General features: G+C 38.8%; 1 protein-coding gene across 4 annotated transcripts in view; it reads right to left on the bottom strand.

The window, feature by feature from the left end:
- Positions 1-17,067, bottom strand: part of PHLDB2 (pleckstrin homology like domain family B member 2) — a 58,393-nt gene that overhangs the window by 18,510 nt on the left and 22,816 nt on the right. For 2 of the 4 annotated variants that reach the window (XM_086463411.1, XM_086463422.1), the window contains exons 6-12: positions 12,043-12,171; positions 7,645-7,800; positions 6,762-6,872; positions 5,928-6,017; positions 2,434-2,577; positions 1,434-1,607; positions 586-726 (exon numbers count right to left, since the gene is read on the bottom strand). In XM_086463411.1, coding sequence (XP_086319537.1) covers positions 586-726; positions 1,434-1,607; positions 2,434-2,577; positions 5,928-6,017; positions 6,762-6,872; positions 7,645-7,800; positions 12,043-12,171 — 945 coding nt within the window. The remainder of the gene's footprint in view (positions 1-585; positions 727-1,433; positions 1,608-2,433; positions 2,578-5,927; positions 6,018-6,761; positions 6,873-7,644; positions 7,801-12,042; positions 12,172-17,067) is intronic. The other 2 variants (XM_086463416.1, XM_086463431.1) reach the window with 2 other exon arrangements.

Consider the following 17,067-nt stretch of genomic DNA (forward strand, 5'->3'; position numbering starts at 1 on the left):
ATTTTGTAAATATGTGCTTAAAGCCACACTTCGAACTTTTTTTGTATCAGCAACTAATGGTAAAACAACTTGCTTTGTCATGGGTATCAACGTCATCTCATATCAATCAGCCATGGATATTTTAGTTGTGCACAGTCTCTATTACGCCAAAACATTTTCAAAGTAGTATCTCCACCTTCCTGATGTTTGTTGATTTATCACATCACAAATAAAAGAGTTTTTTCACTTTATACGTAACCTTATCTTTACCATTTAAAGGCCTTAGGTAGGAAGGAAAACAACCTGATCTGTCTCTAAAGTCAATTTAAAACTAGCCTGAAAATGCAATCCCCGAGATAGTAATCGTGCATTTGTGATTAATGTACTGCAGAACGGCATTTCCAGAGGTCAGAATAAAGGCTGCGAGTACAGAAGGCTTCATGTATATTCCCATCTGCTAATAAACCTGAAGTCCTTTCAAAGTCAATTTCAGATGTGAATTTGGGGGATTACATAACGCTTAAGGTGCTACCCAACCTTACCTCTAACATAAGATAGGGTTTTATATAGACACTGGAAGGCTATTAATAGCATGCAACTACATACTTTAGATGCAATGCTTCGTCCGAGCGTAGCGCTGTTGAAGTGTGGTGATACAGACGGAGTCGTTTTCTTGCGAGGTAAAGTATCACTCATGTACATGCATTCCCGGTGCTGCTTCTTTCGCTCTTCCAGATTTCTGAAATGCTTCAAATGTAATTTGTTACAGTTTTGACAAAAATGAATTGACCTGCTTGCTCAGTTATGCTCTACATGGAATATACTGAAGGTGGTAGTCTGGGAACTTCACTGGAAAGAAGGAAATCTAAAATACAGAGTGCCTCCTGCTTCACAGTGCTTTCCAGGATTTCTACAAATATCGCATTAAAATCATGCTGATTAAGCAAATACATTAAATTCATGTGCACATTTTGTATATGTCCCTGTACCTTTATTTTTTTTTTAAAAAAACCCAAACACCTCGTCTAGTACAAGTGGAATCCAATTATAAAGAAAAACATTTAGTTATAGGTTATTCTAATGAATTGGTGGCTTACAACCCGTACAGCTTTTGAGAGGCATTGTTCAAATGTAATTGAGAAATTAATTTAGGATTTCAAATGTCACTCACTTGTACTTTATTGCTGCAAGTCTTCTGACAGTTACAATGCCTCCTAAATATTAGCATTTGCCTCTGGATTGTTTACACAAGGAGAATTTTTAATCAGGAACATTCTATAATGCATTGTGTTGATTTTTTAAATGAGCAGTGCCTTCAAGTGCAACACTCCACAAGCTCGATCAACTTATGATTTATCCTGTCACTCTAAAAACTTCATACATAAATCAACTTCATGGCCACCATAACAAAATCAAACAAAATAATCCCAAGTTACCAACTTTGAATCTGTTACCTGTTGTTGCCTGCGGTGTTTCTTAGCTGGCAGAGGTGGAGGTGTATCAGATAAAGGAATAGGATCTACATGAGTAGCCATGACCTCAGGCCAATGGACTGATGGAAGTTGAGCAATAGAGCGAGGAGAAAGAGAGTGAGGAAACACAAATCCAGAACAGAGAGGTGATCTTAGCTTTATAGAAAAAAGAGAAATTACACACAGAGTTTTCTTTTTGGAATTGCTCAAAAGATACAGCACATACAAGCTGCACTTTTAGCACTGTGTTTGTTGGAGCGTTTAGCAGGAAAGGAGGTGTGTTGTATTGCAACTCTCAGGGCATATTCAACTACCAGAAGCAGCACAGAAATGCCAAATCTAAACCAGTTGCTGCCTTATTGCAACACAAAGGTAGGTGGCTTTACATTCATAAGGTTATTCCACTCCTTTAAAAGGGGGTTTATTCAAAATTTGCTATGGTCATTACAAAGGCAAAATCATCACAAAGAATAAGGAAATGAGAGAGTAAGCTAGAAGACGCAGGCTGGACAGACTTCGTGGAATAGTTAAGTGGAAGTTACCCATCTCCCACAAATATTCAAGATATACTTCTACCACCTCACAGGGAAAAAAAAAAAAAAGCAGCTACAAAACATACAAAATGAACACCTAAGCACCACTGATCAAGTAACCATTAAGCGTGTCCGCAGACCGTTTACCAAAGGTGCATTACATTGACAATGTTTGACAGGCAAATATTGTCACTTATTGCTGCTTGGGTCATGAGCATTCAGGCTTTTTGGCCTTTAAAGTCCATCTACATCACCAAAGACACTGTACAACGGGAGCAGTCCTTCAGCTTTACTGTTACCTGACTCAGTAACTGGCAGACGGCAGTTTGCCTTTGGGTCAATTTGTTACATGTTGAATTACCAAAAAATAAAAATAATAATAATAAAGAAAATAAAAAGGCAGCCATGAAAGAACAATGTAAACAAAGGGAAATGTCTCTCAAACAAACCTCTTTATTTTGTGGCTGGCTCGTCAGCACAGCCGTGGAAGACTCAGTGGTAACTGCTTCAGCATCTGTGGGGGGCTGAGTGGAAGGGGATATATTCGTGGAATTGCCATACAGCTCACTAATTTCACTTACACTGATATAGCCCTAAAAGGAGGAATTCAGAAGTTAAAAGGAGCAAAAGCCAAAAGACGTGCAAGAGTATTAATGTATCCAGTACAATGAAAGTTAGTTTAGAGTGTTACGGCCAAATATTTGTTATCATTGAAACACTTCATCATAAATAAAATAAAATCATCAAGCTTTTCAAATGTTGAATACTTGGATTCTGAAAATTATTCTTCATTGAATTTCAAAAACATTTGTGTAATCAAAAAGCAAATGTACATTAAGTGACTAAAAGACTTTATTAAAATGTAAATACCCTTTAGAAATTACGTAGCTCTTTCTCAGGAAAGCAGATTGGAGGAAAAAGAAGAACAAAACTTATTCACCCATCTCTTTATTTCTTAATTTTTTTTTTTTTGTCCATGTTTAAATAAAATAACTTATGCTGATTTGCTTCTTGCCTAACTATGAAGCTAGCTTGAGTAAACCAAACGACTAACAGAACTGGGAGGAACTTACATAGGGACAAGCCATTGCTGCTCTATAATTATGTTGATACACCACCTTCCATTTGTGTTGTCTGGAAGTCTCTTCTAACTTTTAGGTGTTACCAGGACACTCAGGTAAGATGCTGTTAGTGTTAGCCCCATAGCCAATTACAATTATTGCACGTGTTCTGGTGTTAACTGAACAAATATTATTTAAAAAATACAATATGGATTCTAATCCATGGTGTATAGGATGCCAGACTAAAAAGTCGAATGTCCTAACTTCTTATCCATAGAAAACAGGGCTATGCAAAAGGAAGAATAAATCACTGTTAAAGCAATGTCATAAAAAGTAGATATAAATGTGCTTATTTTTTAAATCAAGATGGTAACTCTGCTTTTCAATTGAGAAGGTGTTGAAGGGGCTATGTTTCTATTACTGTACCCGCACACTGACATGCCAGTAGGTATACTTCAGTAAGAGAAGCCACAGACTGCTATAGTATTTCTTCTTTTTAAAAATGCATAAAGTTAGCAATGATCATAGAAGACAAGTTGAAAAAAATACCAACCTTACTATCTATTAGCATAATTTTCAATGTATCTTATCAGTTATTTCAAGCAGATACACAATTCTGGAAAATTAAGTATTATGCTCTGAACACAGCACTCTAGAAACAGAAGGCAAATCTTAACTCTGATATTATTCTGATAAGATACTAAAGTTTACCTCTGAAAACATGTGGCCATATTACAGTAAAATAGAGTCCAGCATGAATAAACATAAAACTTGCTTACCCGTCTAGTAGTAGCAGTATATTAGTAACCAAAACTTGCCAAGTCTACGAATGCAATATTGGATTCATTTTTATCGACAGTAAAAGCACTTTCACCATTATATGGAAAACATTCAGTTCAGATTCACAACCCCAATGGATATTCACCATGGGGTTAAAAAAAAAAAGCAAACAACAAGTGACTGTGCACTAGCTCAGGCCCCTATTACATTAGATTAAATAAATGGTTTCAAGTCAGATCAGGCATCCCAGTCATTTTGTCAATGCTGAACTTCTAAACAGCACTGATTTTCCTCACTTAAATAAGTACTGGGATAAGCTCTACGTGAGGCCATGTTACCCTCTCTTGCTGTGCATCCAGGGAGTAAGCTTCAGGATGGATGGAAGAGAGTTACAAATGAGTGCTTTGGTGAGGAGGGGCGGTGAAACATTGGACCACGGGCTCAACTGACACATAGTGAAATTAACTTCTGCGTGCAAGCAGTCTGTTTAAGCCTGTGTACCATTTGGTGCCTGATTTTTAAAGGTTCCAAAACAGTCAGAGAAAAATTAAACTGGACTGAGACAAACATAACATCTGGCAAGGAAAGCCATTTCTTTTACAGGACAGAGCCTTTGGGGACACAGAGCATGAAACAGATAACCCATGCTGGTCCTCCTCTCATTTGCCTTGGATTAAGTCCTAACTGACTTCACTGCAGTGAACAGGAAGACATTGCTGAATAATCCATTTCAATAAAAAGAATGTCAGGCTCACTTAACGTAGTTGCATTTTGAAATATCTGTGATTAAACAAACCATTATGTGTGTATGAAGAAAAAAAATCAAAGATAGCCCACACTCACTAGTGAGAGAATGAACAGATCCATCTCAAAAAGAAAAAAGCGAAGCTTCAACTTGACAGATGTCCTGGTGGGAGATCAGATGTCCAGATCAAGAACACATCCTAGGACACTGAAAGTCTAAGGATCTGCAACGTGGCTTGCAGTGAGGAAAGGTGCTCAACCCCACTGGCATGTCCTGGAGGCTACTCAGGTTCACCAGGAACTTGGAGGCCAAATAAGCAAGATCACATTTCCCAGGTGCTGAAAGGACATGTGGTTGCTTTAGACTTCAAGAGCCCAACTTCCCACAGTGACACCTACACCATTAGATGTGGCAGATATTGTTCAGGACTTTGATACAAGCAGATCCAGCAAGCCCGGACCTTAAGCAGAAGTTATGAAGCAGCCATAGATACCTGTGAGTGTATTTTAAATGCTAGATTTTCCGCTTCTGCATTTATAGCTTCATGTTTACCTGGAATTTGCAGATTCATCAAGTCAAGTCAAGAAGATAAATATGAGGGGTTAATGCTAATATCATGCGTGCTGATTAATCTTTGCAATGGGCTGTGGCTTACCTTACTGTGACCTTGCTCGCTGACCTTGAGGCTTAAAGCCATACCCTCAAAACTACAAAGTCTTGACAGCTGCAGGTAAGCTCTGGGTCTCATTGTACATTACCCAAATTAATTCTTTTTTTTTTTTTTTTTTTCCCAGAAAAAAAATATTTGACAACTTTAACTATTCAAAACAGTTAAATAAATAGCTCAATAGCTATCTTACAACCACAATAGCTTGAAGTCTTCTATTCAATGCTTTTTAAAGAGGTCAAAATGTACACTTGTCATGCTTTACTGCAGAGCCTTAGAATAAATGGAGGGGTGTCAATGATAAAATCTACAGTGCAAAAGTAAGAAAGAACTGAATTTGTACTTGAACAGAGTTATTCCTGGACCACATTCTACTTCACTTCAATGAAGTTAATTGTCTATTTTGAGAAAATTAGACACACACAGACATACTCATACACACACATAAACCTGATTATTTTTCCAGAGCAAGAGATTAAGGCAATCTCAGTCACATCTGGGAAAATATCAAGAAAAGCTATTTTTGCTCAACCATGCATTTGGACTTCCATGAATAGCTTTACAAAATAAATTTATCTCATCTCAAAAAAAAATTGTGCGAATAAGACTTCACTAAATACTAAAATGCTTTTGTATGAAGTGTTATTAAAAGTTACTTATGGTAAAGTCAAAAGCAGTGAATCTCTTTACCTCTTTTAGACTATTGGGACTGACAGGAAATCCCTTTCCTCCAGAAAGCGTGGAATATTTCTTTTCCAGATTACAGAGATTTTCTTTTTCCTGTTAAAACCAGACATTTTATGTTAAATACCAACAGTCATGTAGTGAAAATAAGTGCTAGCCATTTTCTTAACCGTGTAAAGAAACACACTGGGATGGAAGGCTAGAAACTGCACATCAGAGCTTCAACTACATCCATTTACAGCAGAACCGAATAAAAAATGGAAGTACAGAACGAATAGGCTAGTGAAAGATTTTATTTAATACCCTCAGCCAAACCAAATAGATCTTCCTTCAGCATTTTGAAAATGCTGATTCTGCTTAATGAACTAAATATTTCTCTCATGGTTGAAGCAAAACACAAAATGGATGTGAAGGGTCCATGCCAGCTTCTTATTAACCAGATGTTTGCTGATGTTAAGCAGCTCATCTTGTGGCCTAGTATGGGCTACTACAAGCCAAAATTCTGAGCTCTCTGTGCACAGTTCCAGCAGCCACACAGGGAGCACAGGCTTCTAGCTTCAGCACCCAGGTGGGTGCCTCTGGTTGACTCCTCTGGAAGAGAGACACCTCTAAAATCCTCTCAATTATCAAATGCCACTAGCATTTTCTCTTAGGAAATCTGCTGATTAACTATGAAAGACTTCCTTTTTTTTAAAGGTTAGTGGATACAAATTATGTCTGTCACGTTATTACCTACTTGCTAGCTTCTGCACAATTGATGCTTTTCTTGTGCTTTCTTTTATTCTGTGAAATGCTCTTTTATTATACATTAAAAATATTTGAAGGACAATAAATACTTACCCTTTGCAGCATCATTATTAAGTTGTTTTTCTCTTTTACAAAATGATCTTGTTCTCTTTGTGCTTGTTGGACAATATGATTGGCTTGTTTTTTGAGAGCAGAAATCTTTTCCTAATATAAAAAGAAAATAATCACAATTTACATGGTTTATTTTTAAAGCACAAGACAACCTGCAGCAAGGATCCTATTCATGAGAGTTCACTCATTCATACAAGTGAAGCAGTAGGAAAAGAAGTTTTTACAAGACAGCTCACTGCTCTGAAGAAGACATTTAAATAAGATTTAGATAGTAAAGAGATGACTTGTTCAAGAGACAAAACAAAAGAACAATTGCAATTGGTAATTGGTGACTTTGGTAATATGGTGACTAACAGCCATATACTGAACAGAACTGGTTCAGAGATGCAACTTCTGATCTCTGAAAACCTGGCGTTTAACTGGTTGAGGTAGGACCTTTACAAGTGACTTGAAAAATTAAGGTATTTTCTTACTTTGGTGTTCTATTACTATTTTAACAAAATCATTTAGCATCAACATCAAACATGAGCATAAAATAACTGTAGTTGTGTCCAGAGTGTACAAACTGCCTTTCTTGAAGAAGAAAAAACAACACTTTGGTACCTTTTGTAGCAAATTAAAGGGTTTAATTTTCATATGCAAATACACAAACAGGGCATCGAATTTTATTGATTTATTTCCTTTTGGAGAAGTGCATGATTTGATCTTTGTGGGATGTTGCTAGGCCATCATCTTTGCTCTGCTTGAAAAGCTTTTTCAAAGAGGAAAAGTTTTACATTATTTCTTACAGATGGGCAGGTTGTAGATCCATTTCATCTCTTTTATGCTCAATGACAACAAATGAATCGAGTGTTAGTGCTTTTACCTTTCTACTGACAATGCTGCGCTGATATTCAGCTACTTCACGCAGGAGCTGTTGTGTCAGATTTTCTTTTTCTTCATCTAACCTGCTTTCATGTTCAAGCTGCTGAAATTCCAAATCTTCAAAGTGTTTGCTTTCTATGTCCAAAAGATCAGCATCCTTAAGCAAAAAGAAAAAAAGGCAAAAAAAAAAGTAGTCATGCTTTCACTGACACCAGAGTAGAGATACTTACAAACACAAAAATCAGTCTCAAACGGTATTTACGTATCTCATACAACATGTTCAAACAGGAACTCAATGCTTTTAATGACCTACTGCTATAACGGGAGAGCAAATAGGGCTAATTCTTATTTTGATGTTGCTTTCTCCATCGCTCCTACTGTTGTCCCCCTGCTGCTGAGAAAGATGGAAGTGCCTGCATGGTGAAGAAGCTGTTTTGCAGGGTTCAGAGCAAGCTGGAGCCTCCTAAGCACCGAGCACACCCTGGCTAGGCAGATCGCTCCGCTGTAGCCTAGCTGCGACACCACCAAAGCCTGAAACCATTTGGTGAGGTTGTCAAACTGGGAATGCATCTGCTTACCAGCCAAGAAGGATGGAAAGTATCATCCCAGTAACACCAGAGAACTGAACGCCGAATTATAAATTATGGGAATACACACTCAAACGAAGGAGCCTGATCTGCAGTTAGAATGTCTTCAGGTCTAGCCCAAGTACCAGCACCAACTCTATTAGCAGACGTGCAGTCAGATAAGACAAAACATATGCAGAGCTGGGTGCCATCACCTCAGCACTGACGTCCAGCCATGCAAGTTGCTCAGCCAGAGGCCGATGGCAGACCACCAAATTGGAGGTGACAATTGCTCCCTGTGCAAACACCCCATTAAGGACTCTAGTCATCCACCCCAGCCAGAAGGTGTATTACTTCAGAAAAGGTGTCAGTCCACTTTTAGGCATTCCCCTGGACCAACCCCTGGTTTTGTCAGGAAAAAGAGGCTGAATGCTGCAGAAAAGACCCAAGAAATAAGACGACACCTGCCTTCTGCTTAGGGATGATGAGATAAAACTCATGGTGCTTTTCAGCACAAGAACCGAATGCTAATCTTTCTCCTGCAACATCTGTGTATTCATAACACACATTCCTACTAACAAGTTCCAGAGTTCTGAAGAAAAACATGTTTTTAATAATTGCAGTGTTATTAAATGCTAAGGCTCTCTAAAATAAGCACACTGTACACAACTTGTTATGCAAGAAAACCTGCATCCTGTAAGCAATTTATCATTTTAGAGAAATGCAAACTTTACTCCTTTTCTTATTTAAACCTAAGGCAAAGGTTAGTGATGGAGATAAGCAGAGAGGTCTCTATAAGGGTATTCAAAACCAGCTTCAAAATGTCCCAGGGAAAGACACAGGATGCAGAAACTGAAGAATTCAAGTTACTATATGAAAAACCAGAATCTTCCCATTATTCTACAATAGCAAAGCAATCAAAAAAAAAAAGCAAAGCTGTGGGCTAAAAATTATGAGAAAGCAGTTACCTACAATACAGAAATGCTTCATTCAAACCAGTCGGCCATCTTCAGCATTCAAAACAAACAGAAGGGCTTTGCCTGGGCCATGAAAGTCAATAAATTCAGCCCATTTCATACCACATTAATTGCTACTGAGGCAGAAGAACTGACTTCATAGAAGGCAATCGATAGGCAGAAAGGCAACTGCTAGCCAGTCGAGCTCACAAAGCGCTATATTCTTTGTGAGATGGACTATGGAACAAGAATTTCACCACATTCTGTACCACTGTGTCTACTGGGGATAAATAAACATACCTAATTCAAAAGGGTAAGTGGCAGTAGCTTAGCTCTTGCAGCGGTTGCAAGGACATTGCAGCGAGATCACCAGGCAGGCAGGCACACAGGTACCAAGACCCCGGGCAGCCTGTGGGAGCAGGGTACAGCACAGCAGCAGGGGCATGAGATCTTGCTCTGAGGTGTGCCCACAGAGTCCTCGCCATAACCTTTGCAAGGATCCTACTCGGCAGCTTAGGATTTGTAGGAGGATAATTGTTCCTGCTGTAGGTAATAGTTTCCTGAACCTAGCAGCAAGTGTACTCCCTCCCTTTTATTAAAACAATTGACATAAAAATATTATAATTTTTAATCTATTAACAAACAACAGACACAATGTTTCCATATTGGATTTCCAAACCATAAATTTCTCCTGCATCTCTATTATTTCAGTAATGGCACTGGAGAAAATTCAGTGGCAGAGAACTTAACCCTTACTTCAGGATGTGGTGTGAGCTCCATGGGCTCACATCATCTGGAAAAATTAGGAAAATTTTATCTGAAGAGTAAGGTATTTCCTAGCAACGGACAGCGTCTTTTCAGATCTCTGCAGGCATTCAGGTATCTATTCTTATTCTCCATTTACACATTTCCCTATAAACCCAGGCACGAGAACAAACAAGCTTTGATGCTTTCATACTAACAGAAGGATGAAACGTGCAAATTAACTTCAAATAAGCCATGAGGAAGATCAATGCTTTCCCTCAGTGCCTTCCACAGGCTCTCAGGTTTCATCAGTCTCTGATGAAGTGTCCTTCTTGCCCAACAGGGAGAGCATATATTCATTACAGACACCAGGAAGCATATGGAGTGTGCCAGCTGCCCACTGCCAACCCCAATCCAAATCCCAGACCCACCTTGCAGCCAGCTGCTACAGTGAGACTGGCTGCCCACTCCCCTCAGCACAAATTACGACATTACTGAGGTCCCAGAAATGAAACAATAAGGGAATTCTTCACCTTCACACCTTCTACGTTGGCAGTAAAGTAGCACAACGTAACCTACTGCAGACTCAGGTACTTAATCCTGTACCAGGCTTATTTTGGAGGAAAAAAAGATATTTTCTCTGTTTTGGGTATGATATTTGCAGTAATTTTGCTACTGGTCTCACACTTTATATCCGTTTAAGAGCTACTGTGCACTGATTCAGTGATAACTTCTACTGCTTTGACCACAGCAGCCACAGCTAACTTCTGCTACAATTAGCCTGGAATAACATGCGATATGACTAATTAGACATTTAACTGCGCCCCGCGTTTCAAGTTTTGTCCCGCTTCGAAATCCAAAATTGTTATTAAGCTAACATGGAAGGAATAAAAAAAATTTAAAAATGTAACCAAACATATTCCTAGAAGACTCTCGGTGGCCAATAGTGAAAAAAAGGATTTACTACCATCCCATGGCAACGAGACTACAACTTATCATTAATTAATACCTTCAGGTATGTGACTGCACAGACAAGGCTTAATACTGACTTTTTTTAAAAAAAGATAACTTACAAAAATCCTTGAGTGTCTCAAAACCAGCAAACTTCCCAGTTATTACAGAAGAATTTAACATGGTTATTTCCAAATCTGGACTACTTTACTTTTTGCTCTTTGAAAAAAAGAAAATAGAATTCTGCAAATAAACCAAAATCTAAAGAATATTTCCTATAAAGCAGAAAATCTCTTACAGCCTTATTCCTGAAATAAACACTCAAGCCATTAAAAAAAAAAAAAAAAAATTTAAAAATCAAGTTTGACTTTCAGATGGCCTCTTGAGCTTGCTGTGCTGACACTTTTAAAATTATTCCCTCCCACTCAACTAAAGCTAACCATATGTGCGCTGTAGAACCCACTTAATATTAATGATACTAAAATCTTTCCACAGAAAAGAACTGTGCCTTCACAGACAATTTTGTAGCTTTTTGGTTACAAATAAGACAAAATCAAATCAAGTTGCGATCAGAGTTTATGCAAAGGTTATTAAACCAATGTGCAACTGTTGAAAATGTAGGAAAAAAATAAAGGTATTTTAATAAATGGTATGATCTTCAAAATGAATTTTGCAAAGTACAGTTCAGGCTAACAGCTAAGTCATATACTGAAAAAAGAAGTTATCCACAGCTTCACTGAGGCAGCACTTCCCTGCCACTGCTGTTTGATCCTGTTGCATACTCCTCCTTCGCAATGCTGTAAATGGCTGATCCCACTGACCAAGGTTCAATTCCTGCCTTTGCTCACACAGGTAAAAAGCAAAGCTCCACCATCCATCTAAACATCACAACAGCTTCCACACCACCCAGCAGACCTAAGGTGCCAATTACAGGCAAGTAGCCCAAAGCTTTAAAGACATTCAACACAAAATCATTTCTAATCCGCCCATTTGCACTTTACGGTTTGCCACCATGCACATTAGTTATTACAAGCATTCCACACAAAAAAAACCATAACCCTCATGACTATTAACAATTATAAGTTGCAAATATGTTCAGAAACTGGATACTTGAAACAGAATATGTTACGTTTAACTAAAAAAAAAAAAAAAATTAGTGTGATCTTGAAACTTGCTACTGACCCTCTTCAGCTGCTGCTGTAATTGTTCCCTCATGGACTCAGGGCAATTATCAAGCTGCGTCTTCTGCTCGGAGTAAAGCTCCTGAAGCCTCTCTAGTTTTTCCCTCTCAGCATCAAGTTTTAATTTTTCCTGAAGCATGAACCAGAAAATAAACACAATTACCTTCAAACCCAAGCAGATGTTAGTGATTATGACAGCGTGTGGTAAAACCTTAACGAACAGTTGAAGCACATAGGCCAAAGACAGAAACCTCTTGTTAGTTGAAGTGCAATGGTGAGATGCAAAATAATAAAAACAAAACATTAATCATTTTAGTGCAGTGATTAATTTTCTCCTTCGTCACCATGTTACTGTGTTTGTACCCGTGCTTGGATGATGCTGTTAAAGCCCACTGCCCAAACACTTGTCCTACCTAAAAACAAACAAAAAACCACAACAAAATGAAGAAATGGTAGCCATGTTAGCAAGGTAACTGATGAAGGAGGGAAAAAAAAAAAAAAAAAAAAAGAGAGAGTGGCTTTTAGAAAGCAAAATGGATGGGAAATGACTGTAGTCTGGCAGTGAGGGGAAAATGGATCCTCCCAGGAGAATGAATTACATGCCTATGTGCCTCTGTACAGATAAGTACATTTAGAAAGCAGTGAAAAACCAGAACAGAGCTTTATAAAGAAGTAACTCTGTGCCAGGAAATCCTATTGCAGCAGAAACACCAAGTGATTTAGCAAATTTGCTTCAGGATACAGGAACTGTTCTTGGGGATCAAAGGGGACTGCTCGACGTCCCTGGTCTCCTCCAACTAGTTCAGCTTTCCTCTCATTCCACTCAGCACACTGTTTCTCACCCTCAAAAGCCTTAAAATCTTTGTAATAAAATACTACATAGTTTACTGTGCAGCACTGCTCCAAAGACTGGTGGCAGATAACTTAAAGCTACCTCGTAGACTATTACTTATCTATGGACTAAAGTTTGGGAACCAATAAACCAGAGTGCAGAGAATATTTTTTTAAATGCCTTTTACTTGCATCTACACTGGCCAACACAGCAGATGCATTTTCTTTAACAGAGCAGTTAATAACTAGAAAAAACAATATGCCTGATAGGCCAGGCATAAGTAATCGAGTAAGTCCCTGAAGCCCAGCTCTCTGCTACCTTCTAGAGTCACACTGGTGTAGTTCCCTTTTCCTACTTCTTTTTCTGTAGTTATGCATCTCCTGTCAGACGGTCTCTAACTCTCCTTACCACTCAAAAATGAACAGTAACAGCCCCAAAAATTCAGCTTCTTCTTTTGGATGCTGCAAGAACAGTTGAATTCTGTCACAGCATCCACTCATTTGCCCTCTTTCCAGTCCCAACTATTATTTAATCTTAAAACCAAATGCATGGCTCAGCAGGTGCTATAGGATCACACACTCTGCAGCCCCCTTATGGTACATGCCATAGAGAAAGAACTTCTTTTAGTACACAGTACTTGCCATTTCAAACTGTGGGATGGTATTTCCCCAAAACCTTCTCTCTGTTGTTCCTGACAAGGTTCTCAAACCCCCACACAGAGTAGAGGCACAATAACAAACACCTAGTAGCTGCCTGCTTTTATCTCTAAATCTGAGTGGGATCAAGGGTTGGGATTTCATTTTTCCGATATTTAAAAACAACAGGAAGCATTCTCATTCAAGCCCAATGTCAACCAAATTCCCAGCTCTGTTATTTTCTTTTACACATGCAGCTTCTCAGCTCATACAATCAGACAAACAAAATACTGAACACAAGAGATTTTTTTTTTTTTAAGCTTGTAAAAATGAGCAAGTGAGCCAGCATATTCAATTACCTTAACTTCCTGTATAACTTCTGTCTTACAACAGCAGCAGCAGGGCTCAGAAATATGGAGGATGTAGCATGTGCAGGCTGCACAATGAGGGGGAAGCGTGCAACTCTAGAGAGGTCACCTCTGGACCTCTGTCCCCAAGGAATCCCATTTGCTGAATCATCCTTACTTCCAACACGAAAGGAAATCTATAAATAAATTGGTAGTTCCCCTCCTCACAAACCTTGCTGTCCATTTAACATTCAGTCTACCACATTGTTTTTTGCTTTGCTTTTCTGCCCACCTAGCAATCTAAAGTGGCAAGGACTTCTCCGACCCTAGCTGCAGTACCATGCCTCTGAAGCTACCAATCAATAGCTCTCTAAATGTCTACGCACTGCAACAAGCACACTCATTCATTAATGAGCAACTCAAATCTCAAGTGTGAGGAGACACCATCAGCAAGTATAAAACTGCCTGAGAATCCTGCCAGAGATACTGTTTCTTCTCTCAAGAAATTAGAAATGTATTCCTTTGAGATTAAAAGTGATACTCATCTGGTCTATTTATAGCATAGGATGTGCTAACATGCCACCAAACTGGCTCCCTTCAAAATGTGCAGTCTTAACAGGAAATATCACTTTCAGCAATGAGAGACATTACATGTTTTGCAGCTGTGGAGTTATGTTTGCTGACATCTCTGGCTGCGCACTGGTAAAGTCCATTTAATTCACAAAAAGTAATTTGATAAATAAATGAATAATTAGAATTTTTTTCATACAGTCTCTTCTATAAATAGATCAAGGCAAGGTCTTTTAGAAGGGAAAAGATTAATAACTTTGCAAGCTAGTTGCAAGACGCAGCCGAGGCAGGCCTGCGACTGACTCTGCGAGCTGTTTGCTCAAGAGCAGCCAGAGGCAGAGCTGTGAACAGAACCCATGTGCGCCAGCTGCTCATCCTCATTTAACTACGTGAGCTTGTACATGTTAAACATTCCTCTGCAGACAACCGCTTCCCAACCCCAGCGTTGACTTCAGAGTCTCGTTAGCTGCAGTCTGGCTGAATTCTTAACATCCTGTTTCCAGACAAAAGAAGTACAGCTCAGTAGAGCATAACATCTAGTCTTAGCCTACTGCCCAACTTGCCCTATGGTCTGCCTCTAGACACATGTTAAAGGAACTTGGGGTCAGCCAGGATACAGAGCAGGACTGACGTGGTTATTGATGATGCTCGGGCACAGCTTGGATCAGTTTTGGAGGATATCTGAATATTACGAAGGATAGCAGTAGAAGGAACTGACATGTGACACTTTCCTCCAAGAGCACAGGCAGAGGATGTCAGCAGAGCACCCATGGTATGAACACAGACCATAAGTGATGAACATGGGTCACAAAAGGAAATCAACCTTTAGATCTGGTAGAATTGATTTCAGGGCAAAGAGAGAGGTAAAAAAAGAATATATATCCAACACATCTCTTAGATGACGAGGACACAGAGGAGATAAAAGGACAGTATTAAAGACAATCAGAGCCCCTAGAAGAATGGGAACAACAGAAAGAAAGAGAGAGACCAATTGCTTTGGTGTTGTCCCGTGGTTAAGGATGCCCTATGCCTGATCAATACTGCTACTTAAAACCCTATCAGGTCCCTACACCCCTTCTGCAGAGAAGTTCTGCTTTTCAATTTGTCGTTCATCACATTCTGATACTGCAGGCAGGCAGGCTAAAATTGTAGAGCAGCATGTGTCTGCACATATGTGTGCCTTCTGAACCAACCTTCCTGCATAAACTGGTGGACTCTGCAGAAATAAGTCAGAGTAAACGTGAATGAAAGAGAGAAATCTTCTCAAAAACCCAGATAAAAACTGGGGATAAAACCAAATGAACAAAAAAAAAAACCTCACAAAAAACCAAAGCAAGAAACCTATCATTTTTACCAGCTTACTGTGAAATGAATTGTATGGCTAGGTGAATTGGGCTCACTTTGCAACCTTTCAACCTCACCACCTCCCCTCCCCCCCCCCCAAAAAAAGAAACGCAACCTCCCCCCAAAAAAACAAGGTACATATTATTTTCAGAAAGAAACTGCAAAGAAACCTACAAGTCATAAACAAAGGAAAAAAAAAAAAACAAAACTGAATGCCTTCCCATCCGACAGGCTCTTACTCTTTAAATGTTCCAGTCCAAAGTACTCCAGGACCTTCCTCAGTCCAACTCACCTGCCCTGTCTCTCAGTATGGAATCAACTTGTCTCACAACTCTCACAACTTTCTGAGAAATAAAGAGAAGCACATCATGCAGTTCTTTGTTCTGAAAAGCTTCTCCATCTCATCTTCATGCTTTCACCTCTAGCCAAACTTTATTCTTTCACACTGCAAAAGAACATCCCTCTCCTTCTCCAAAATAATCTACTGCAAAAGTTAGAAGTGGAGGAGGAAAAGCAGATTACAAAAATGATTCCTTTGTACTTGGAAGCAGTGTGATGCTACAGAGTTTGTCCATACAGGAAAATATTTTGGAGAATAAGTGGAAGAGCAAGAAAATTTGACTTTAACCACTCACTGATGAAATTGGCCTAACCTTTGCCATGAACTTGTAAGAAAAGAAAACAGTCCAGTCCTAACACAAAGCAGGCTAGGAAATGTTATCTGCTCTTCAGTGGTTACTCACTGAAAGGGGCAAATGGTACATTTGGGGAAAGTGTAAACTTGAGGTCTACCAACTCTTCCAGCAAATTGAAAGAATTTCCAATGCTATGGCTGATACAAATCAGACCAAAAAAAACCAAATAAAAACTGTTAAAACGAAACAGATCCTCCTGTGCACAAACTGTACATGTTCCTCTTCTATATTTTTCACACTATTCTTTCCTGCATTCCTTGATCTCTTTCAGGACTGAAGCATAAAACTTGTCATGATTTAGTTGTTTGTCACTAAATCCCTGTGGGTTTCAAGAAGGAAGCCATTAAAGGGGGAAAAAAAAAAAAGAAAAAAAGAAAAAAGACTATGCCAGGCATATGAAAAGGAGCGTAATATAATAGAAGAGGGTATTTCACAGAAGTTCTTTTTACTGTACAAGTGGTAACTAATTTATTATATAATTACAGACTGTATACAGTGATGCTATCTGTATGAGATATTTCAATGGTTTTGTTTCACATGCATGTATAAAGCTAATGTTAAAAAGTATTTAAAATCACAGTAAGCAATTCCTCTGCTGTAAGT

This window comes from Leptosomus discolor, chromosome 1, assembly GCF_034619465.1.
Source record: "Leptosomus discolor isolate bLepDis1 chromosome 1, bLepDis1.hap2, whole genome shotgun sequence".
NCBI classification, from domain to species: Eukaryota; Metazoa; Chordata; class Aves; order Leptosomiformes; family Leptosomidae; genus Leptosomus; species Leptosomus discolor.